We start from the raw sequence: 21,266 nt of genomic DNA on the forward strand, positions 1-21,266 counted from the left end.
CTGGGTCTGAAGCGTACATCTCGTCAGCCTTCGCGAAGGCTGACGAGATTTACATTCGCATGCGGAAGGAACGTGAACTTTGATATTATGCAGTATATTTGGCTTTGATTTATTGGGATGACCTCTTTCTCGATGATCGTATTCATCTTCGCGTACCCCTCCACCTCGCTTCTAGTTCGCGAGCCCTTGCTGACGCTTCTTGTCTCTTTTTCGCTGCCATTTCCGCCTGGCTTTGTTGATAGTCCGGAAGTTCATCATCGGATCCTTGAGGGTCATTCAGCCCCAGCAAGTTCAGTTCTACTGTGACGGCGTCCAAGTGCGATGGTGGCTGCCATTGCTGATAAGCATCGAGAGGTGGATTGGGCACCGACATCGTGTGGTTCAGTGCAGGTGCTGCTCGTGACGAGATAAGCGGCGGTGGCTCAAAATTCTGCCAGTCGTCTCTCTGTTCCCTTGCAGGCCGCCGTGTTGGTAGGGTCCTCGAAGAATGCTGAGGATGTTGAAGAGGGATTGGGATAGTGTCATTAGTGTTACTTCGGGCGAAAAGTGAACCTCGAAGTTGCGGTGGGCCGGTTGGTGAAAAGGACTCGTTGTCGTTTGGCAGACCGGTCATAGCCTCTGCGAAAAGGTGAAATTGAGATACGTCAGTGAAAGCCTCAGTGGGAGAGCCCCATGTTGTGTGCGGTCGTGGCCGACTAGAGGCGTTGTCGCGGGCCGTAACGCCAAGCGTAGATTCGGGGAAAGTGCGCGATCGTGGTGTTGATGCTGTCTCGAAGTAAGGATTCATAGAAACAGCACGTTGTTGTAGAGGCCGGGAGGACTGCGGTTGTGGTGGCAGCGAGTACGGTTGGTACTGCACAGCGTCTGAGTGATTTGAAGCTGAAGAATGCGCCCGAGGAAAGGTCGCCGGGTCCTGATAAGTAGATTGACCGAACCCGTAGGGAGAGTTCGGCATGCTTCTGGAGTAAGTATGGCGGTGCTGGTTGCTTGTGTCTACGTTCAGGCTGGCCGAGTGCCGTTTTGGTTGATACGGTTCAGGTCGGAGATGGGTTGACTCCGGTTGCTCTGAAGATTCGCGTCGGAGAAACCCTCGCAACAAGGTTGGCTTGTGAGATCGCTTCTCTGGACCGGATGGCGATGGTGGTAGTGGCTTATTAAGGTTCGAGCCGCTCGTAGGGCATACACTGATCCGCTGCGAGGTTGCTTTGTAGGCGGATGGCTCTAATCGATGGCCATGCTCTTGTTGTTGGGCAGAAGAGGCAGGCATATCTAGCCACAGCTCATTCTCAGTCTGCAAGCGGCTGGAACGGTGATTATGTTGTGCCATGTATTCCTCGTCTTCGTTGTGCGTCGAGCCGCCCTGGAGGTGGAGAATAAGTCGATTGGAGGATAGAACTAGCTTGCTTGTAGACGAGATGTCGTCAAGCTTATAGTTAGACGATGCGGTCGGGATCGTCAGCAGCTGGGCGCCGGGTAGCATCCTAAAGAGAGCTGCTCCGTATGCAGATATGTCGAAGGCTGAACGCAGGGATGCGCAGACCAGGCCTAAGAGCTTGGTGTTGAATGTGGAGGTGAGGTGCGGCTTGAGGGCGTTGCGCTACTGCACCACTGTAGTATTCGAGCGAGTTTAAACGATGCTAATAGCCGATTCGCAGATCCGATAGCTCCAACTTTTCTATGCTTCCGAAATCCCGGGTGCGTGGTATTGCCAGTGGAACAGGTGCGATACATATGGTTGGCAACCTTAGTGCGGCGTAGCAGAGGGGTGGCGGTGGTCGTCGGGCGCAGGGGTAAGGCGTGAGCTGGTAAATTGCTATGTGTAGATGTCGGAAGGGACAATCCTTACAGAAGGACGTGCAGATTGCTTAAACGGTGCATGTTGAAGTCATACCAACGGGGCCAAGACACAGAAACTCCAATTGAAGCTCAGATCTGACGGAAATGGATGTGAAATTAGAGGACTCCATATCTGGGTTCGTCTGAAAGGATTTTGAGACGCATTGCTGGCCTAACTTTTCAGGCCAAACGCCCAAGCTTCAACGAGGCTCGCCGTCTTCGATACGGGTCCGGCACCTAAGAAACCCTTCCAACGCCCTACGCATGACTGACATGATATTACCGAACAGTAAGCGGTGAGGCTCAAGGCGGTACGTGGTCACTCGACCTTTGTGCAGCCAGCCGCTCGCCTCCCGAGGTCTGCATTCAGCGCAACAGCAAGGAGGGCGCTGAGGGAACGCGCCCAGCGGCAACAATCCTACTCTGAGTATGCAACGAGTCGGGCAGGTGGCAATGGGTAACGGAAGACGCGATCATCAGGGACCATTGAGATGAAAGAGAGTACGCCAGCACTGCCTCCCCTATCTCCTAATTTTAGATAGAGGGCGCGCTAAGCACAAACGTGGCAAGTATTTCGTAGCCGAGGCTGCAACACATCCATGGCATCGGTCCCCTGTCCGCGTGCATCCTCAACCATCACTGTCGCGTCCAGATATCACCACACCTTCTCAGCGGCAACAACAACAAGAATATTCGGAATACTTGTTTCTTGTGCGTCTTGTCGATCCGTTTCTGGTCCTACCTATTTCGTCAAAGCCCGTCTGGGCTGAGCCACATGAACGCACAGGTGCTGATGCGCATCAGTGCGAACGGGCGATGACATAGATCAGCTCGGCATCCCATTGTCTCGTGATGCTTTCAGCTGCGGAACAATAAGGAAACATTACTACTGCCCTTTTTTCTTAGTACTGGACCATAAGGCGCTGGAGAGCGGTACCGAAGGCTTTCGTGGTCGATCCAAGGACAACTCTTCAGTTGTGGACTCTGGGCGTGACGCTTATCAACAAGGCAGACTTCGTCTTCATCATCCTCCGCCTTGACGTCGTCTTTCGCGATGTAAGACAGTTGGCGATGTCGAGCTATGGCGTCACGACGCTGGCCTTATCGAATCAGCCACTTTCATGGAGGACCTGCGTCAAACCCCACAGAAATTACTCCAAGTCTGAATTGCAGGCACTATATTGTGTCTAATGCCTTTTTCTGTTTAGTCCGGTCGTGATGTGTATATGGAGTACTCTTGTGACCGTCGACGAGATTCAGTGCCTATTATAACTCGGGTCCATCACATGGTGGGCCAAGAAGAGAGCGGTGAACAAGTCTTTCGCACGTACTGCGACAAAGCTTGACGGACAGTACAGGACTCGCAACTCCGAAGAGATCGCACTGCACTTATCAACGAGATCGATTGCGCGCATCGATGTCAGGAAGATCTCTTAATCAAGCGGCAACTGCGCATCTGACAATACACAATACCACTACACCGAGAATGCACATTCACGTAGCCGCGATACCCATGGGTTCGATTGCTTCAGCCTTGGTATGACGTCGAGAACTGTGGATTATTCCATTGTTGATCGTTTGAGAGTTCACTCCCATCCAGCCCCTCACTGCCCGGCCTTAGGCCTCCAAGCCAACACTGAAACTCGCATGGACAGCCGCCTTTCGCCTGACCTCTGAATACTTTTGCATTGAGGCTGTGACCAGCAGGGATCGACCTATGCAGAAGTGGAAGTGTGTACAATGGATGAGCGGGACCGGAGTAGGCTTCCAGTTGACGGCGCACATGCCAGATCACAAAGGCCTTACTCCATAGCCTAAAGGGGAAGTTGATTCATATCCGAAGGATGGCATTGCGCAATATCATGACTGAATCCATATCTAACATAAACCCTGACGCTAATTCGGCACTACCTCCTAGACTTCGGAAACGACTATCTCTGGCTTCTTCTGCACGCGCATGGGCGTCGGCTTTACCACCCCGACCTTCGCCGACCAACTATCGGACCGATCATCTTCAAGTTGGATGCCTTTCTCGCCATACTCCATTTCCTCAGACCCCTGCAGTCGTCGCGCTAGCATATTTCGTGCTATAATTGCGTACCGTGCGAGCACGAACAGCGCAATCATTCCGCCCGCATAACCCAAGACATGCAGAACAATACTGGCGTTGCCGTGTGCCGGGTTCATCCACTCATACACGTAGAAGCCCTGAGTATACCGCGTGAGGTACGAGAGCCCAAGGTAAATCGACAAGACTCCAAGGACAACCGACATATGATGCCATGGCTGTGGCTCGGTTGCTGATAGTATGATCTCAGTCGCAGCAAAGACGCTGTTGAGACCGTGAACGGAGATGTTGATCCACTGTTCGAATCGTCCAGCCGGCCACCCAGAGTTCATGGTACCCCAGAAGACGATCGTGACCAAGAACGGAAATGAGGTCATGGTGGAGTAGTACATGCTATGCAAGAGCTGCAAGTACTTTGGCCACGTGTGTAACCATGTTCGTTGCCGGAAAGCATACATGAATGTGTGTACGCTCGAGACGAGGAAGTAGAAACCGAGCGACCAGAAGGTGAGGTAGGTGAAGAATGAGAACGACTGCCCGATAGCTGCATTGCCCTGTTGAATAGTATAGGATCCTATGTTCACATCTTTGAGTTTGATTGTAGCCGTCTCGTTCGCCAGCCAGGTATAGCATGTTATGATAGTCGTGAAGCAGTATATGCTGAGCAAGGCGCGGATGCATGCGAGAACGACGGGTGAGACGAAGTGCGAACGAACGAAGTTGTATGACGGATCGAAGCCGGCCCTGGGCACCCCCCAGGTTTCGTAGGTGAATAGCTTCATGATGTTTGATACGAGAGTGGAGCTTATGAAAATAACGAGCGAAGTGCGGATGGCCTGCTATGAACGTATGCAACTCCTAACGCAGAGTCTGAAAGGTAGTCGGGTAGCGAGCCGTGTCTCAAGAAAAGAAACAAGTGCATGATATATGGATCAACCGCACGAAACAATACTCAGAGGGCTTCTTACCGCACTGATGTTGCGCAAGATGGATACAGCAAGCCACATGAAGGCCTCAGTTCAGTGAATGCATCCTTTAGCAACGCCACAAGATCCCTATCACATACCAACATCTGCACCACTGCGCTATCGCGATGCGAAAGTCCGTAGTACCAACCAAATATTTCCTAGAGTACCGTTCGTTCAAGCCTTACGCCAGCCCTACGGAGTTCAGTACGTGGCCCTCGCGCTGTGATTCCTCAGCCCTCGCAGATGAAGGCTTGTTATCAGCCCACAGGCGCCTACGGGGCTACCGAGGGCTTTCACGCGAGTACACCATGCTTCGCCTAGCTATTCGTTGTGATGCTGGAATTGGTTATTGTTCAGCTGGGCCAAATGGCGTTAGCGAAGGGGTAGCGCCCAAAAGGGCTTGGTGCGGACCGGATCGGTGCTAGCTCGAATCTCAGCCTTACGGTAGCTTTGCTTCTCAGCGCATGCTACGTGCGCCCAGATCGGTCGAAGTATGCGGAGGTCGCGATTCATCGGACGATGTTTGCATGTATGCAGAAAGTGTATCGCGCATTGTAGTGTGTGTTTGCAGACGATGAGAAGGTGCGATTGGATGATGGGTGTATGCGCTGGCTCCGATGCCGGGCCATGCCGAATGCGCTGCCCTCGGGCCCATGGCACCTGCTCTTGGGCTATGAAACTTCAAAACCAAAAGACCGCGTTTCAGGACTACTACTAAATTCCTCGTTTCTATCGTTAGTTTGGGGACCCGGGTGGAAAGTGGACTTCAATTTTCATGAGCGGTTGACATTGCGCGTTGGTACGATCGCCATCCCCCACCCAATACTCTGTCCACATGTACATCGACGAACATTCAGGTTACGTTTCTGTTCTTCATGAGGCCAGGTTCAATAGCACCAGAAGCTGCGGCGAACCAATTTCCATCCATTGTCTTTGCACGACCTGATGACTACGTGCTACTGCACTCCCAAAGTACTAAATGAGTGAGCGTGGCTGATGATCACAACCGTCCAAATAGCCGAAGCTGCTCCAATATCCGCCTGACTAACATTCGAGTATGTTCCTCTGACACGAGAACATTTGACCTGCCCTTTTGAGTAGACTTGTAACAGTACCTAAGAAAAGCACGCTAAGGTGTTTCTCACACTCTTTCTAAAAACTCCAGTCAAGGCGCCTACGCTCGATTGATGACAGAACCATTCCAGTGTACTCTGTCACTACCTCAGTCTCTTCTATGAGAACACTGATACCCTTCTCTTCACATCTACTCCGGAGCTTCTCTAAGCTTGCGCGCGTCGCACAAAGCCCTTTCTGTCGTGGAAGGTAGGCCAGCTTCAAGGTGACTAGCTCAGACCAGTAGTTGTGTGCGGCCATTTCCAGAATTTTGATGGCAACTTGAGAGGTACACTCATGAAGTTTGAAAGTCTTGAGCGACTTCGGGAGGTGGTTCAGCAGTGTCTCATAATCCACCTGCAAATCGGCTGGGATTCTAGATGGAAGCAGAAAATTCTGGTCGACCTCCAAGTATTGAAGATTGCTAAACTCGCGGAGATCGGCGAGAAACATGCCTTCCGTGATAGCGCCTGCAAAACCGGTGAGAACGAGGCGCCTCAACGAAGCCTTGTGCTCGAGCAGGGAGCGCCAAACCGAGGTGTGCCAGATTGGTTCAGGCCCTTCTTTAACGCACAGTGCGAGGCTGATGGTGTACTCGAAAACTTCTAGGTTCATGCACATTTCAAGCAACTGTAACCACATGTAGCTGGGGAGGTAGCATCTAATCAGCCGGAGGGTTGTGACTGATAGCTTTATGGAAGAAAACCAGGCCCGATGATCGTAATGAACCAGTACCCTGCCCGTGAGAGACATGTCGAAGAAGGCGAGTTCTTTCAGGTTTGGAGACCTCATCAGGCAGCAGCAGCTATCGGGGAATTCTTCGGTCGTGATTTGCCGAAGGTGCAATGTGCTGAGCGACTTGAAGGAGGTCACACACCCCAAAAGATGCCACAGGCACGTGAGGTCGCCACTCAGATTGACATACTCCAGTCCAGACAGCAATGTCAACAAGAGGCCGACCACTGCCGGTTCATATCTATTGCGCACCTGGCGCAGCCATACGGTCCTAGTCTTCACGGTCAGACCGGGCAGGGATCCAATCGTCTTTGCTATCATGTCGATATTCGTTGCTGTGAATATATTGGCAGGAAGCTTCTTGTTGTATTTGTGTTGCCGATCGATTGATAGTGTCTTGAAGCCCGAGGCATGCGACTGGATTATGCTCGCGTCTGTATCAGGTGATAGACTGCACAGGTAGTGAAGAATCTGAGCGATAACGCCGGCTGGATCTGCTTTTGGATCTGAACCTGAGCCTGAAAGTAACGCGATAGGACGGGTAATCTTCCTTGTCGTGCGAACAGTACCATGAAAGCGTTTAGCAGTCAAGGCGAGCGCGTCCAGAGAAAATTTGTCGTTGCGAAGATAAAAGAGCGCCATCATCAGAAGCTCGTCGGGCAGATCACCAAGCTTGATTTGAGTCTCTTGAGACATCTCCGCGGATAGCCCTTCAGGTTTGTCCACCTCGTTCACGAAACTGCGCGGTGAGGGAATCAGAACAGCTTTCGGCTCGCTGGGTCTGTTTTCGGAGTCCGGTTGACCACGATGCCTAGATGTACGAACTTCGAAGGATTGACAAGCCTTACGCTTGTTTGACATGTTGAGCTAGGAGTGCTAGAAGTTGACATGTCAGCTATCCGCATACGTGTAGTGATGGGTAAGTAACATACCAAGGCTTGGGTCTTCAAGAGAGCTATATAGACGCGCAGATCTTGTTTGTTAATCCGGAAAGCTATGTGAGACGTCAATAAAGGCCCAGAGAGCTGCCGATCTTGCCTACTACTCACAGTGAGGTCTTCTTGGATCGTATGTCGGAGTACTAGAGGCACAGTAGAACTCGATCTGTGTTCAGAATACTGAGACTCCGATGATGTGTTTCCGGGTGTTGTGCGTAGTGATAGACACTCGTGTCGGTTCTGTATCGCGTCTGCGTACTGCATCTGTCAACGTTTGTTACGCGCGAGCCTGAAAGCCTTTGGATCCGAGCTATGCAGCGGGGGTAACTTACGAGCCAACTTACCGGATACCCGTCTAACAATCGTGGACGGCGACTGATGTGTAGTATTGGTGGGGTAGTGGAGGGAGCGAGTTTATACGCAGTGGGCGAGAGCTCGGGCGTCGAGATACGCTAACTCCCGGAGCGCCGCCTACGCAACGACGAGGCTGATCGGACAAGCTTCTTACCGTGATGAAGCTCTCCTGAGTCTCCCTATATTCCAGACCGAGCCTGAGTAGATCTCTTAAGCCAGCTGCAATGCGAGCTATACCGACGTGCATCAAGCTAGAACGTGACCGACGGAGGAGCTACGCGAACCGACGCTCCAGCCGACCCTTTCCCTCACAGCAACAAGCGCGAACATCCCTCACAGCAAGGGTCCCTGAGACTTGACCATCCACAGCAGAGCATTGGCTGAAGGAGATATCGACGGCGCCTCTGATAAGTGCATCACCCTGTTTCTCGTGGTAGAGCGACCAGTCGTGCTGACCAGACTACAGCTTGCCGACGGACATGCCTCCTATAGCGATCTTAGGTGCACTACCACGCCTTCCAGTGGAGCGCCCTTTTGATGACACTCGACGACGCCAGACCTGATGTGCTGACGACAGTGGCAGCCTCCTCCGACGCTCATCGACCGGCAGAAGACCCAACTACCCTCCCCGCGCGACAGCTATACCAGACGCTGGACGACACCCGATGCGCCCACGAAGCTAGCATCGGCACCGAACACAACGAGGCGATGTTTGTCCTCTCGATGCAGGTTGCGGACAAAGGGCTTGGAAAAGGGGGAGCATGACGCCTCAATGGGACCTGAGACAACCCCGAACCGACTGTATCACACTTTCGCCGTCGGTCCATCATATTGCATGTCCAGTCGTCGTATCCTGGTATGTCGGTACAGATGGTGCGATATCCGCCGCCTACCTGGCAATCGCTGGATCCCAACTCTTTTTGTCTTACGGATGCCTCTCAAGATGGCAGATAGCCTACCTAGGTACCATAATACCAGGACTCAGGCGAGCACCTCAAGTATGCAGGAGTAGAAAGGTACCCATTGCCGTCGCTGGAAATGCTGCTGCGAGCCGACCTCTTTTCCACAACACCAAACGAACAAGAAAGCGAGAGCAGGTCTACAAAGGGGCAGCGATAAGTGCTAGCGAAGTGGATGGCCGCAAGAAATTCCAGATGGAGCTTTCGGTCGGGAGAATTCCAACAGCGTCACATCCGAAGCGAGAGCTGTAGAGATGATGAAGTTACAAACTTCGTGGAGACGGGCGAAGTTTGAAGTGGAAGTGGAAGTGTCTTCGGGCCGCGCACGGGCCACACCCCAACAAACTTCGGACGCGTCCTCAGCCAACTTGCCATTCATCTTCGGTGTCTTGGCTGCAATGCTAGATAACGTTCGTGGTAAAGAGATATACTCGGCAGGGCTTGGAGGACGCGCAACATGGGCACAATCCCCGGTTGTCTAGACGTCAAGCTGCTTATCAGAGTCTGCACCAAATCGACGCGACCGACCTCCCTCGTTCCTACCTGGGTAGTTCTTGTCAGCCAGGAGCCAACGCCGATATTGAGCCAATAATCCAGCGCGTCTCTCTATCCATCGATCATCGACCTCTCCGTCTGTATCTGTGGAACGGACAGCCTACCAGACTCAGCAGAAGCGGGGTTATGCGCAGCTCTACTCTGTCCCAGCGGCGCGTAGCAGACGAGCTGGTATCCCGCGGTTCGGCCACGCTCAGGTGGATGACACTTCGCGTTCTCTTCCCTTGTCTACGCGCATTCCGCAGGCAATGTAGGGTTGCATCAGGCGCGAACGGTGGATCCAGAGAGAGGGAGCACGGTAAGCCGATCTGCTTCAGGAGGCCGCGAGGAAATTGAGTTTAGGAATGCACGTATGCGTTACAAGTATATGAAAAGAACGCTTCTCGAATGATGCGCGGCGGGAGACGTCTAGTGTGACAGTCCTTCGAGCCCTACTCAAGTCGCCTTGTTGACAGAAGGGCTTTGAAAGGTCCGATCACGCTATGGGTAGCGTCGAGGGCGGACGGAGGCGACCTTGGAAACACGTTGGTGCACCGTGCACCAGCGATACTGTTCCAGATGGAGAAAAAGAAACGTCACGGCAACTGGGTCCACGGTGCGTTTACCGGAACGCTACAAAACATTTGCTCAGGGATCCTACGCGTCAGCCTTACGAGTTCAGCGCGCGGTCAATCTCTCATGAGGGCAGACACAATTCTTGTCCTATACTACTTATCTGCCTGCTGGAAGAGACTATTGTGCAAGCTCTCTACGCAGACGGAATAGGGACATCCCGCCAGAAGCAGTAAACTGGGTCTTACAGACGCACACATCGCGATGGACTGCTGTAGTGGCAAGACCTTCTTACACTTCTAGCCAGACCTTCATTGACATGAAATTCGGGATACCATATTTGCGGCAAGCAAATGCTTGACGGGTGCGTAGGACTCGATATGGGTCGGGTCAAACTTGGCGCTGCCGCAGACCCAATTTCACAAAGTTCGTCGTATCTACTTTTTGGAGTCCTTTATGGCGTCGAGTCAACGGATTGAAGAACTCAACTTCACTATGCGCCACTCAGATTGAGGACGACCTGTGCGTCGCAGCGCCCTTGTCAAGCTTAGTCTTGATGAACAGCTCATCCATACAAATGATCCTCGTGTTCCGTTCTGCCATGTCCAGCCTCTTAGAAGAGGCGCAATAGATCGTCTTGCGAGGCTCGTGTGTCATCGGTAAGCTGACAGGAATACGCGCTACGTCATGTCGAAGATGATCTGTGACAATATTTGGTCGATTTGAATTGGTGACATGGGATGGCCATGCTAGGCGCGGGCTTAGGATTCTACCCACGGAAGTTTGTCGCGCAACACACCACCACGAGTCCTGGAGCAGAACATCATCAAATCAAGTAGCACGATGAGAATCGTATACAGTGCGTTTTCTAGATGATGAAATTATCGTCTGGTGTCTTTTGCTCATACTAACGCAATATAGACACGCAGACTACATACCAAACAGATTGCGATGCCAAATGCACTAAACCCCAAGGGCCGAGCTAATAATCTTAAGCCCTGGAGCAGGCCGCCGCAGCTCACAATCCCAGCGATCCCGCAAGCTGGCCACCTTATCTTGGCGGCTGGTTCTCGACGTGACCCTTTAACTTCAAAACAGGCTAGGCTGATCATGCGCGTCCTTGTGGCCTCATCAACCCGTGGGGTTCTCACAACATTCCGATCAGAGTCGTTCCAACCCACCTCGGCCGTTCCTGCAGACCCCTCCGACGACAAACGTCGCGTTGCGCGATCGCGACTGTGTTCTTTAACGCACTACGCGTGGTGTCTCGGCTCAGAGTTGTTGTTCTGCGCTCTGAAGTCTTTCCCGCGCAACGATGCCTCAGAGGAGTCCTTTCCACGGATGAAAGCGCATTGGCCCACACTTCACTCAACATCGACGCAGATGCACTCGCAAAATAGCTAGTCGCTTCGCGTAACCGACAAATATTTCTTGGCCGTTTGTATCATACAAACAGCAAACTGCATATAGTGTTTGGCATTATTAGCGACTAGCATTACATCAAGATGTCCGAGGTAAGTTGTCATAGAGCCCCAACACTACTAGGCTTGACCTACCAGCTGTCTAATCAGAGCTAACTGGATGCAGTCGCCAGCCGGTACGTCGCCGGATCGCGACGGTATATATCCATCAAATGGCCAGACGTACGACAAGTACCATTTCCAGGAAAAGAACGTCCACATGGATGACATCGAACTGGACGATGAAGAAGAGGATGAGGACATAGATCAGCTCATCGAAGATCTAGAGTCACAAGATGGCGAAAACGCCGACTACGAAGAGGAAGAAGCGCAACAACCAGGCGGCGCACGCCTCATCCCAGAAGAACTTCTACAGACTGACACGCGCATTGGCTTGACGTCCGCAGAGGTACTCATACGGCGGAAGAAATTTGGCGAAAACAAAATGAAAGGTACTTATGCTTCTTTTTCACCATCAGCACTTGCTCACCATATGCAGAGGAGTCAACGAACAACTGGGTCAAATTTCTGATGTTCTTTGTCGGACCAATCCAATTTGTCATGGAAGCGGCTGCCATTCTCGCTGCAGGACTCCAGGACTGGGTCGACTTTGGTGTCATCTGCGGCTTGCTCCTCCTAAATGCGAGTGTAGGCTTCATCCAAGAGTACCAGGCTGGCTCCATCGTGGAAGAATTGAAGAAGACGCTGGCCCTCAAGGCTACTGTATTACGCGACGGCACTTTGATTGAGATCGAAGCATCTGATGTGGTGCCTGGCGACATTCTGCAAGTCGAGGAGGGCGTCATCGTTCCAGCTGATGGGCGCATCGTTACGGAGAATGCGTTCGTGCAGGTTGATCAGTCTTCGATCACTGGAGAATCATTGGCTGTCGACAAGCACCGAGGAGATACGTGCTACGCATCTTCTGCAGTCAAGCGCGGCGAGGCTTTCGTTGTGATTACAGCTACCGGCGATTCGACGTTTGTTGGGCGTGCAGCATCGCTCGTTGCAAGCGCTTCCAGCGGGCCCGGTCACTTCACCCAGGTACTACACGGCATTGGAACGATTCTGTTGGTTTTGGTCATCGTTTCATTGCTGGTTGTCTGGATAAGCTCTTTCTATCGATCAAACGACATCGTCACTATCCTCCGGTTCACACTCGCGATAACGATCGTCGGAGTGCCTGTCGGTCTTCCTGCTGTTGTAACGACGACTATGGCAGTCGGTGCAGCTTACCTAGCCAAGAAGCAAGCCATCGTGCAGAAGCTCTCGGCCATCGAATCGCTTGCTGGTGTCGAGATCCTGTGCTCTGACAAAACTGGAACGCTGACAAAGAACAAGCTTTCTCTAGCTGAACCATATACTGTACCAGGGGTTGATCCGGAAGACCTAATGCTTACTGCCTGCTTGGCCGCATCAAGGAAGAAGAAAGGCATCGATGCCATCGACAAGGCTTTCCTTAAGTCTCTACGCCACTATCCGCGCGCTAAATACGTGCTCAGCAAGTACAAAGCCATCCGGTTCCATCCATTCGACCCAGTATCCAAGAAAGTTCAGGCGGTTGTTGAGTCACCTCAAGGTGAGCGCATAACATGCGTCAAGGGCGCTCCACTTTTCGTACTTCGGACCGTTGAGGAAGACGGTGAGCTTCCAGAGCATGTCGTAGACTCGTACAAGAACAAGGTCGCGGAGTTTGCTACGCGCGGCTTTCGCTCGCTTGGTGTTGCTCGCAAGCGCGAAGATGAGCGCTGGGAAATTTTGGGCATTATGCCATGCTCAGATCCTCCGCGTCACGACACGTATCGTACTATCAACGAAGCGAAGTCACTCGGTCTTTCCATCAAGATGCTGACTGGTGATGCCGTTGGTATCGCGCGAGAGACGTCGCGTCAGCTCGGCCTCGGTAAGGATAGAAATATCTCGATGCGTGACCCGTGGCTAACTTTACATACAGGCACGAACATTTTCGATGCCGAGAAGCTCGGTCTGAGCGGTGGCGGCGAAATGCCTGGCTCGGAGTTCTACGACTTTGTCGAAGGTGCAGATGGCTTTGCAGAAGTGTTTCCTCAGCACAAATACAACGTTGTAGAGATTTTGCAGCAGAGAGGATACCTTGTCGCGATGACTGGCGATGGCGTAAACGATGCGCCCTCATTGAAGAAGGCAGATACTGGCATCGCCGTACAAGGCGCTTCTGACGCCGCTTGCTCTGCTGCCGACATTGTGTTTCTCGCTCCTGGTCTTTCTGCAATCATCGATGCGCTGAAGACCTCGCGCCAAATCTTCCATCGGATGTACGCTTACGTCGTCTACCGCATCGCTTTGTCACTACATCTTGAGATATTTCTGGGTCTCTGGATCGCTATTCTCAACGAAAGTCTGAACCTACAATTGGTTGTGTTCATCGCAATCTTCGCTGATATCGGTAAGCCTCAATCTACACATTCTTCGGGCATCGGCTAATTGAATCGTAGCGACGCTGGCTATCGCCTACGATAACGCGCCATACAGCCGGACTCCTGTCAAATGGAATCTCCCCAAGCTTTGGGGGATGTCAATTCTCCTTGGCGTCATCCTCGCTGTAGGCACCTGGATCACGATGACAACAATGCTGCCTTACCTCACAGGCGAGCAACAGGGCGTCGAAGGTGGCATTGTCCAGAACCATGGCCAGCGTGACCCCATTCTATTCCTCGAGATCACCCTGACGGAAAATTGGCTCATTTTCATCACCCGCGCCAACGGCCCATTCTGGTCATCAATCCCTTCATGGCAGCTAGCTGGCGCGATTCTGGTCGTCGATATTCTAGCCACATGCTTCACCATCTTCGGCTGGTTTGTGGGAGGGAGAACGAACATTGTTGCCGTGGTCCGTGTTTGGGCCTTTTCTTTCGGCATCTTCTGCATCATGGCGGGAGTGTATTATATTTTGCAGGGTAGTCAAGGCTTTGACAATCTCATGCATGGAAAGCTTCTCAAGAGGAAGCAGAAGCAGAGGAACCTCGAGGACTTCGGTAAGCAAAATAGATGTCTGCATTTGACAGTAGACAATCGCTAACGCTACCCAGTGGTTTCGCTGCAACGCGTGTCGACACAGCACGAGAAGACGACGTACCATGAGAAGACGAAATAGCATTTCGGTCTTGACGGTGGGTTGCAACCACGTCAGCGATCCAGCGTCACGCTGTAATGCGGATGGGTTGATCTTCTTAGCATGGACGTAGGGGATAGTAGGAGGCGTTTGGTTGTACGGGCGGCAAGATCGATATTCAGTCATCTTCAAAGTATACCATCTTGGGCGACTTGTATTCATATTTCATTAGGAAGGGAGCCGGAGAGCTGGAGGTTGTAGAAATTGGTACAAGCACAGTAGACACGACGATGTTCTCAACATCTCGCGATGCATCATACTGCTGTAATCGCAAGGCATTTCATTACTTCGCCAAAGTTCGCATCATACCTAGGTATCCTTTAGTGCTTTCATCAGGCTAGCCAACAGTAGCTTGGGCGACCAGTCAAGACGGCGCGTCGGAGATGCAGGAACACAATCCTAAAAGCAGGCAGCTCGGCGCATGTTAAACAGCTTAGTAATTTCTAAATAGCTGTCCTAGTACAGTAGCGATAAAGCTCTAAGTTTCGAAATGGTGCAATGAAATGTATTCTATCGGGTTTTGGGGCAGGCGCTCGCGGTGACGTCGCTTGCTAGCATCACCCCACCTTCGGCATTGGGCCACGCGCGGCATCTTGGTAATCACGTAACACAGTAGGACATAACCGCCATCACACTCTTTCTCAGTCGATGCTCAGTTGCGCTCGAAGCATAAGTTGTCCCGCCCGACACCAGCTTAAATTCAATAGGATCTCGTCTCACCACATCAGAACACCCTTTCTACCACCAGCAAAAGCATTCGCAACAATGGCCAACCTCGACATCACCATTCCCAAGTTGAAGCTCAACGATGGTACTTCGATGCCAATGCTAGGCTACGGTACTGGTACTGCCTGGTTCAAGACTGGCGAGGAAAGCAAGATCGACCAGGCTATCATTGATTCTGTCAAGATTGCGACCAAGCTAGGATACACGCATCTTGATGGCGCCGAGGGTATGCTAATCGTTACACATTAACGGGTCTGAGAACCTTGCTGATTCTTGGTAGTCTACAAGACCGAGACTGAGTTAGGCACCGCGATCAAGGAGAGCGGTATCCCACGTGAGAAGCTGTATGTCACGACTAAAGTCAACAACGACAACATCAAAAATATTGCGGGAGCTATCAAGACGAGTCTGGAGAAGTTGCAACTGGACTATGTTGACCTGTATGTCTCTAAAATCTGCATCAACAATCTATATTCTGACGAGCATAGGTACCTCATCCACCAGCCGTGGTTTGCAGGCTCAGACGAAGACCTCCAGAAGGCATGGGCTGACATGGAAGCCGTTCAAGCATCCGGTCTCGCAAAGTCCATCGGCGTCTCCAACTATCTCCCTAACCATCTCGCCGCCACCCTGAAGACCGCGAAAGTCAAGCCAGTATGCAACCAGATCGAGCTCCACCCCTACCTGCAAAGGCCAGAACTCCTTGAAGTCCACAAGCAGAACAACATCGCCACCGTCGCATATGCGCCTCTCACCCCTGCCACCAAAGCCAAGCCCGGTCCTCTGGATGACTACGTGGGAGCACTGACGAAGAAGTATGCTGTGGGCGAGAACGAGATCTACCTTAGGTGGTGCATGGACCAGGATATTGTGCCGATTACGACAAGTGGAAAGGAGCAGAGGCTGAGCGATTACTTGAGGGCGAACACGTTCAAGCTGACGCCTAAGGAGATCAAGGATATGAATGAGATTGGGCAGAAGAAGCATTTCCGCGGATTCTGGAACCACATCTTCAAGGACAATGATCGGTCGTAGTGTAGCAGCTGTGTGAAGCAGCACGTGGGTCATGTCTAATGTAGCAGACCAAGACTAAAGAACTATGCATGTCTTGTCAACACAAATATTTTGGGCTTGTTTGATATTGTTTGAAAATTGCCTCTGAAGTTCCGGCGTGGGTGAATACAACTAACTGCTAGGGCTGGGGTTGGGGCGACCCCGTTAGCGCCAAGGCAGGCTCTCAATCTTTCGGCGCGAGCTCAGCAACTTCCACCTCGACTTCGACCTGTCGCGCATCACCCTTTGCACCCACCCACATCGCGCGATTGTATACACGGACCGGGCAACGCATATCATCAAACATCACGAGTTCCAGTGTCGCGCCGCGCAATCACCGCCGCCATGTCAGGCGCAGTCGCAAAGGGCAAGAAGCAGGTGAACAAAAACGCCTATCGCCGGGCGAAGAAGAAGCAACAGCGCTCTGTAAGTAAACCACGCGCGTCGCAATACATCATACTGATAGTCATACAGGAGACACCGTCAGAGGCCGCTGACTCTGCGCGTGAGAGCGAATCTCCCGCACCCGAAAGCGACAGCAATAACGAAGCACAGGCGGTCAAGCCCGCGAACCTTCTCACCGTTGACGATATCGCGAACCAGTACGACCTCGACGACCCCGTGTTTGAGGAATACAAGAGCGTCTTCGAGAAGTTCAGGGAGCCGACCGAGGAGGAAGCGGCGACCAAAGACGAGGAGAAGCCGGAAATTTATCTCTCCGACGACGACATCCCCTCCGAGGACGAGGACGATGGCAAGCCCAAGCTCTCCAAGAAGCAGCGGAAGCAGATGAACAAGTTGTCGGTCGCGCAACTGAAGTCACTGGTCCCCCGGCCTGAGTTGGTCGAGTGGACGGATGTGTCATCCTCAAATCCTCAGCTGCTCATCTCCATCAAGGGAGCGAAGAACGTCATTCCCGTCCCGACCCACTGGTCGCTCAAGCGCGAGTACCTCTCATCCAAACGCGGTATCGAGAAACCTCCGTTCGCCCTACCAAAGTTCATCCAGGAGACTGGTATCGCAGAGATGCGTGATGCAGTTTTGGAAAAGCAAGCAGACATGACGATGAGGCAGAAGCAGCGAGAGCGCGTCCAAGGAAAGCTCGGCAAGCTTGATATCGACTACGCAAAACTATACGATGCCTTCTTCAGGCGACAAACGAAACCGGAGTTGACGCGGTATGGCGAGGTCTATTACGAGGGCAAGGAGTTCGAGACCAACCTCGTGAACCTCAAGCCCGGCGAGCTGAGCGAGGAACTCCGCGAGGCTCTCGGAATGATGCCAGGCCATCCACCCCCGTGGCTCATCAACATGCAGCGCTTCGGCCCTCCCCCATCCTACCCGAACATGCGCGTCCCTGGTGTAAACGCTCCGATCCCTCCTGGTTCCTCCTGGGGCTTCCAGCCTGGCCAGTGGGGTAAACCCCCAATCGACGACGCTGGCAAGCCACAATTTGGAGGCGATTTGTATGGAACAGCCATACTGGAAGAGCAACAACAGCCTACTCATGTCGGCGAGCCTGTAGAGCGTGGTATCTGGGGAGCACTACGAGCTGAGGGTGAAAGTGAAGACGAGGAGAGCGACGAAGAAGAGGAGGAAGACGAAGATGACGAGGAGGGAGGCGACGAAGACGCGAGCGGCATCCAGACATCGATGACAACAGCATCTGCCATGCCATCCGAGATCGGAGGAGCAGAGAGCATCGGTGGAGAGTTCCAGCTCCGGAAGCAGCGGAAAGGAATCGAGACTGAAGAGCCGGGTGTACCACGCAGCGCCGGTACAGTGCTTCCTGAGAAGAACATCTCGGCGACTGGTTTCTTTGGCGGCGAGCACGCTTATGACCTGGATGCGGCTAGGCGCGACGCACTTGGACACGCACAAAGGAAGCGTAAGGCTGGGGACATCGACGTGTCGGTTGATGTCGACCAGTTGGCAGATAGTGACAAGCTCGACAAGGACGCACTGAAGAAAGAGTATGAGTCAAGGCAAAGAGCCGAAGCGCAAGGCCAATGGCAGAGTATCGATCAAGATGATTTGGCGGACATGATCAACCAGGAGAGCAGGAAGCGCGCGAAGCGGGAGGACGAGCGAAAGACCAGGCGCTAGGTCTGTTGGTCAAGAGTCCGCAAAGGACATGTGTTTTGTACAAAAGATTACGGATTGCATTTTTCAAGAGCTCTGTCAGCGAGCCGGCGTCACGGATGTCAATGGTCAGTAGGGCTTCGGCACATTCAGCATTGGGATACGGCGTTACATGCGGCAGCCAAGGTTGACCGCAGTTGAACATAATCAAGATGAAGAATTTCTCACTTCCAAGGACAAGAATGACGGAAGAATTGTATGCTGACTATGGAGGGGTGGTACGTCTCGTGTCGACGAAAGGCTTGACGGATGCGACATGCAGGACAAAGGATGTGAAAGACAATAGCTGAAAACGTGAGTCAAGGGGTGGTGCCATCAGACTGGGACAACAGACGCGCAATGTCTTGGCTACTGAGGAGTAGATTGAGGCTTCCACTTGAAGGGCACGGGAAAGATGTAGCGATGTCAGGAGCGCATGGAGGAAGACACCAGATGCTGTCTGAGGTGCTACCTACGGAAATCTGGATCTACCGCGCACACGCATACAGTACCCTCTCTCGGCTGCCCGATTGCACATCCGGCGACCAAGTTGAATGTGAATCAAACGGTTGGCTGTTTGCAATGTGACTGACCCACGGCCAGTGCTCGCACGCCTCCCCCGCACGTGACCTACGAACGCGTCCAGTCGCTGGAGGCTTGGCTCTGAACTTCTCTTTTTGCGACCCAACACACGACTAGCCACCACCGCCCAGCAAGCGCAGTCGTTAGCTATCAACCTGGACTAATCGCTACGACCACATCACTTAGTATTGTTTACCTGCGATAGGCACAGCACACCACACTCGCCGCAGAAATGGACAGGGATCGTGAGCGAGATCGAGGAGACCGAAGGTTTGTCGACTCCAGACCAAGGGCCGCCTAGGCTCCGATGCGCAAACATGTTCCCAGGCATGCGGCATCTACTACGGGAGCATCTACTAACACCGGAATAGAGACGACAGGTACTCCAACACATACCGTCCGCGTTCTCCTGGCCCTCGCCCACGCTCTCCTCGCGGAGACAGCTACCGAGCCCGTTCACCTCCTCCCCGCCGGGCTTCGCCTCCTCCTCGTCGCGCCTCGCCCATTCGTCGCGGTATAGCTTCGGCAGATACATATGTTCCTGGTGGCCGTTCATCGCGTCCGCGCAGTCGATCGCCTGGTTTCCGGAGAAGATCCCGGAGCCCACGTCGCGACGACAACTGGAGGGCACGCCCTCGATCACCGCCTCGCCGAGCATTCTCGCCGCGACGAGATGAGCCTAGACGTGATGACTACAGGGCAAGGTCACCGCTGCCGCGACGGGACCGCGATCAGTACGACTCGTATACTCGCTCCCCGCGACCACGCGAAAGGTCTCCACCACCGAGAGAGCGCGATGTCTCCCCAGCTAGGAGCCGAGGTATACGCTCGCCTGTTCGTCCGAGCCGTTACGAAGAGCCGCGCTCCCGGGTGAATAGGTATGCTTTCAGTCTCCCCTTGCGCCATGCCATTCGCTGACCTTATATGAAGTCCTCCCCGCAGATACTCTCCGGCCCGCGACACTCGTGATACGCGCGACTACCGACGCCGCTCACCCTCTCCAAGACGCGAGCGTCCCGACCCTTACACTGCGGATACATGGAGGAGTCGCAGGTCTCCTTCGCCAGCGCGGCCAGCATATGCTTCGAACGATGCGTCAGGTAGAGATTCTGCAGCGACGTCCCGCCGCTCTTCCCCACCACCCATCCATCCTAGCCGGGCCGCCCTCGTAGAAGACCGACCAGTCAGAGAGCCCGCCTCAGCACCACGATCGCCTTTCCGTGAGCGCCTCCCCGATAGAGGACGAGAGTACAGTCGCGAGCGAGAGCGGTCGCCTCCACGTCGACGCGACAGTCCTCCGACAGGACCGCGCGGGGATAGAGACTTCGCGCCTCCTACTGGGCCATCGTCGTCTTCGTACCGCAACGGCGACAGCAACTTTGCCAGAGCTCCACCAACGGGACCTTCCAGCAGGAGCTATCCCTCCCCTGCGATATCCCCTCCTGTTGGACCTTCGAGCTTGACACCACAAGCTCCCTCCTTTCCCCGGGGCAATAATCCTGTCTTAGCAGCGCCGACACGACCACGTGGTGGTGGCCGCGGTGGCTTTGGGGGATATGAAGGACGAGGAGACTTTTCTGGGCCTTCCTCGCGACGAGGATCTTGGGGCGCAGGTCCGCGAGGTGGAGGTTACTACGGCGGTGCGCCATCCGGTCCGCGTGGTTCCAGCAGCGGACCTAGCGGAGCAGCACCCTTTGCTCCCTCATTCCGCGGATCTAACAACTCTACTGCTACAACTTACCCCCGTACGATGCGCTTCCGAGACCATCTCTCCGACCTTCCCAAGGAAATCCCCGGTGGCCAAAGAGCACCCGAGCTGTACGACAAGAGCAAGATTCTTAAGCTTGAGGCCGAGGCGCAGAAGTTGAGAGAGATGATCGATAAGAAGGAAGATGCGAAGAGGCAAAAACTCAGGGAGTGGGACAGTCTTGAACGCGAGGCGGATACGGCTCAGCTGAGGGTTGACCTTGCAGAGGGTTCACTACGAAGCATAAACGGCGAGGCGGATGTCAGCGATGCCTTCTAGTACCGGCGTTCGCTGGGTGACGATCTTGCAGAACACGACTGGTGATTTTACGGCTGGTGGCTCCTTGGC

At 53.3% G+C, this 21,266-nt stretch overlaps 6 protein-coding genes across 6 annotated transcripts; 4 read left to right on the forward strand and 2 right to left on the reverse strand.

The window, feature by feature from the left end:
• Window positions 1-3,750: 3,750 nt before the first annotated feature.
• On the reverse strand, window positions 3,751-4,686 carry J4E79_004095 (uncharacterized protein; the record flags this gene model as incomplete). The annotated part of the gene is made up of 1 exon (XM_049352985.1): window positions 3,751-4,686. One exon carries the CDS (start codon window positions 4,684-4,686, stop codon window positions 3,751-3,753), a length of 936 nt encoding a protein of 311 aa, XP_049212364.1.
• A 1,338-nt stretch (window positions 4,687-6,024) lies between these two features.
• J4E79_004096 (uncharacterized protein) lies at window positions 6,025-7,581 on the reverse strand (the record flags this gene model as incomplete). The annotated part of the gene is made up of 1 exon (XM_049352986.1): window positions 6,025-7,581. One exon carries the CDS (start codon window positions 7,579-7,581, stop codon window positions 6,025-6,027), a length of 1,557 nt encoding a protein of 518 aa, XP_049212365.1.
• Window positions 7,582-11,583: 4,002 nt separating this feature from the next.
• PMA1 (plasma membrane H+-ATPase) lies at window positions 11,584-14,671 on the forward strand (the record flags this gene model as incomplete). The annotated part of the gene is made up of 6 exons (XM_049352987.1): window positions 11,584-11,592; window positions 11,666-11,990; window positions 12,038-13,441; window positions 13,493-13,963; window positions 14,013-14,552; window positions 14,607-14,671. The coding sequence occupies 6 exons, from the start codon at window positions 11,584-11,586 to the stop codon at window positions 14,669-14,671; spliced, it is 2,814 nt and encodes a 937-aa protein (XP_049212366.1).
• A 783-nt stretch (window positions 14,672-15,454) lies between these two features.
• Window positions 15,455-16,450, forward strand: J4E79_004098 (uncharacterized protein; the record flags this gene model as incomplete). Its single annotated transcript, XM_049352988.1, has 3 exons — window positions 15,455-15,641; window positions 15,696-15,855; window positions 15,904-16,450. 3 exons carry the CDS (start codon window positions 15,455-15,457, stop codon window positions 16,448-16,450), a joined length of 894 nt encoding a protein of 297 aa, XP_049212367.1.
• Window positions 16,451-16,813: 363 nt separating this feature from the next.
• Window positions 16,814-18,574, forward strand: J4E79_004099 (uncharacterized protein; the record flags this gene model as incomplete). The annotated part of the gene is made up of 2 exons (XM_049352989.1): window positions 16,814-16,894; window positions 16,943-18,574. 2 exons carry the CDS (start codon window positions 16,814-16,816, stop codon window positions 18,572-18,574), a joined length of 1,713 nt encoding a protein of 570 aa, XP_049212368.1.
• Window positions 18,575-20,727: 2,153 nt separating this feature from the next.
• On the forward strand, window positions 20,728-21,197 carry J4E79_004100 (uncharacterized protein; the record flags this gene model as incomplete). The annotated part of the gene is made up of 2 exons (XM_049352990.1): window positions 20,728-20,811; window positions 20,958-21,197. 2 exons carry the CDS (start codon window positions 20,728-20,730, stop codon window positions 21,195-21,197), a joined length of 324 nt encoding a protein of 107 aa, XP_049212369.1.
• Between the last annotated feature and the right edge of the window lie 69 nt (window positions 21,198-21,266).

Source organism: Alternaria viburni, assembly GCF_023758015.1.
Source record: "Alternaria viburni strain BMP 2772 chromosome Unknown scaffold_7, whole genome shotgun sequence".
Classification (NCBI taxonomy): Eukaryota; Fungi; Ascomycota; class Dothideomycetes; order Pleosporales; family Pleosporaceae; genus Alternaria; species Alternaria viburni.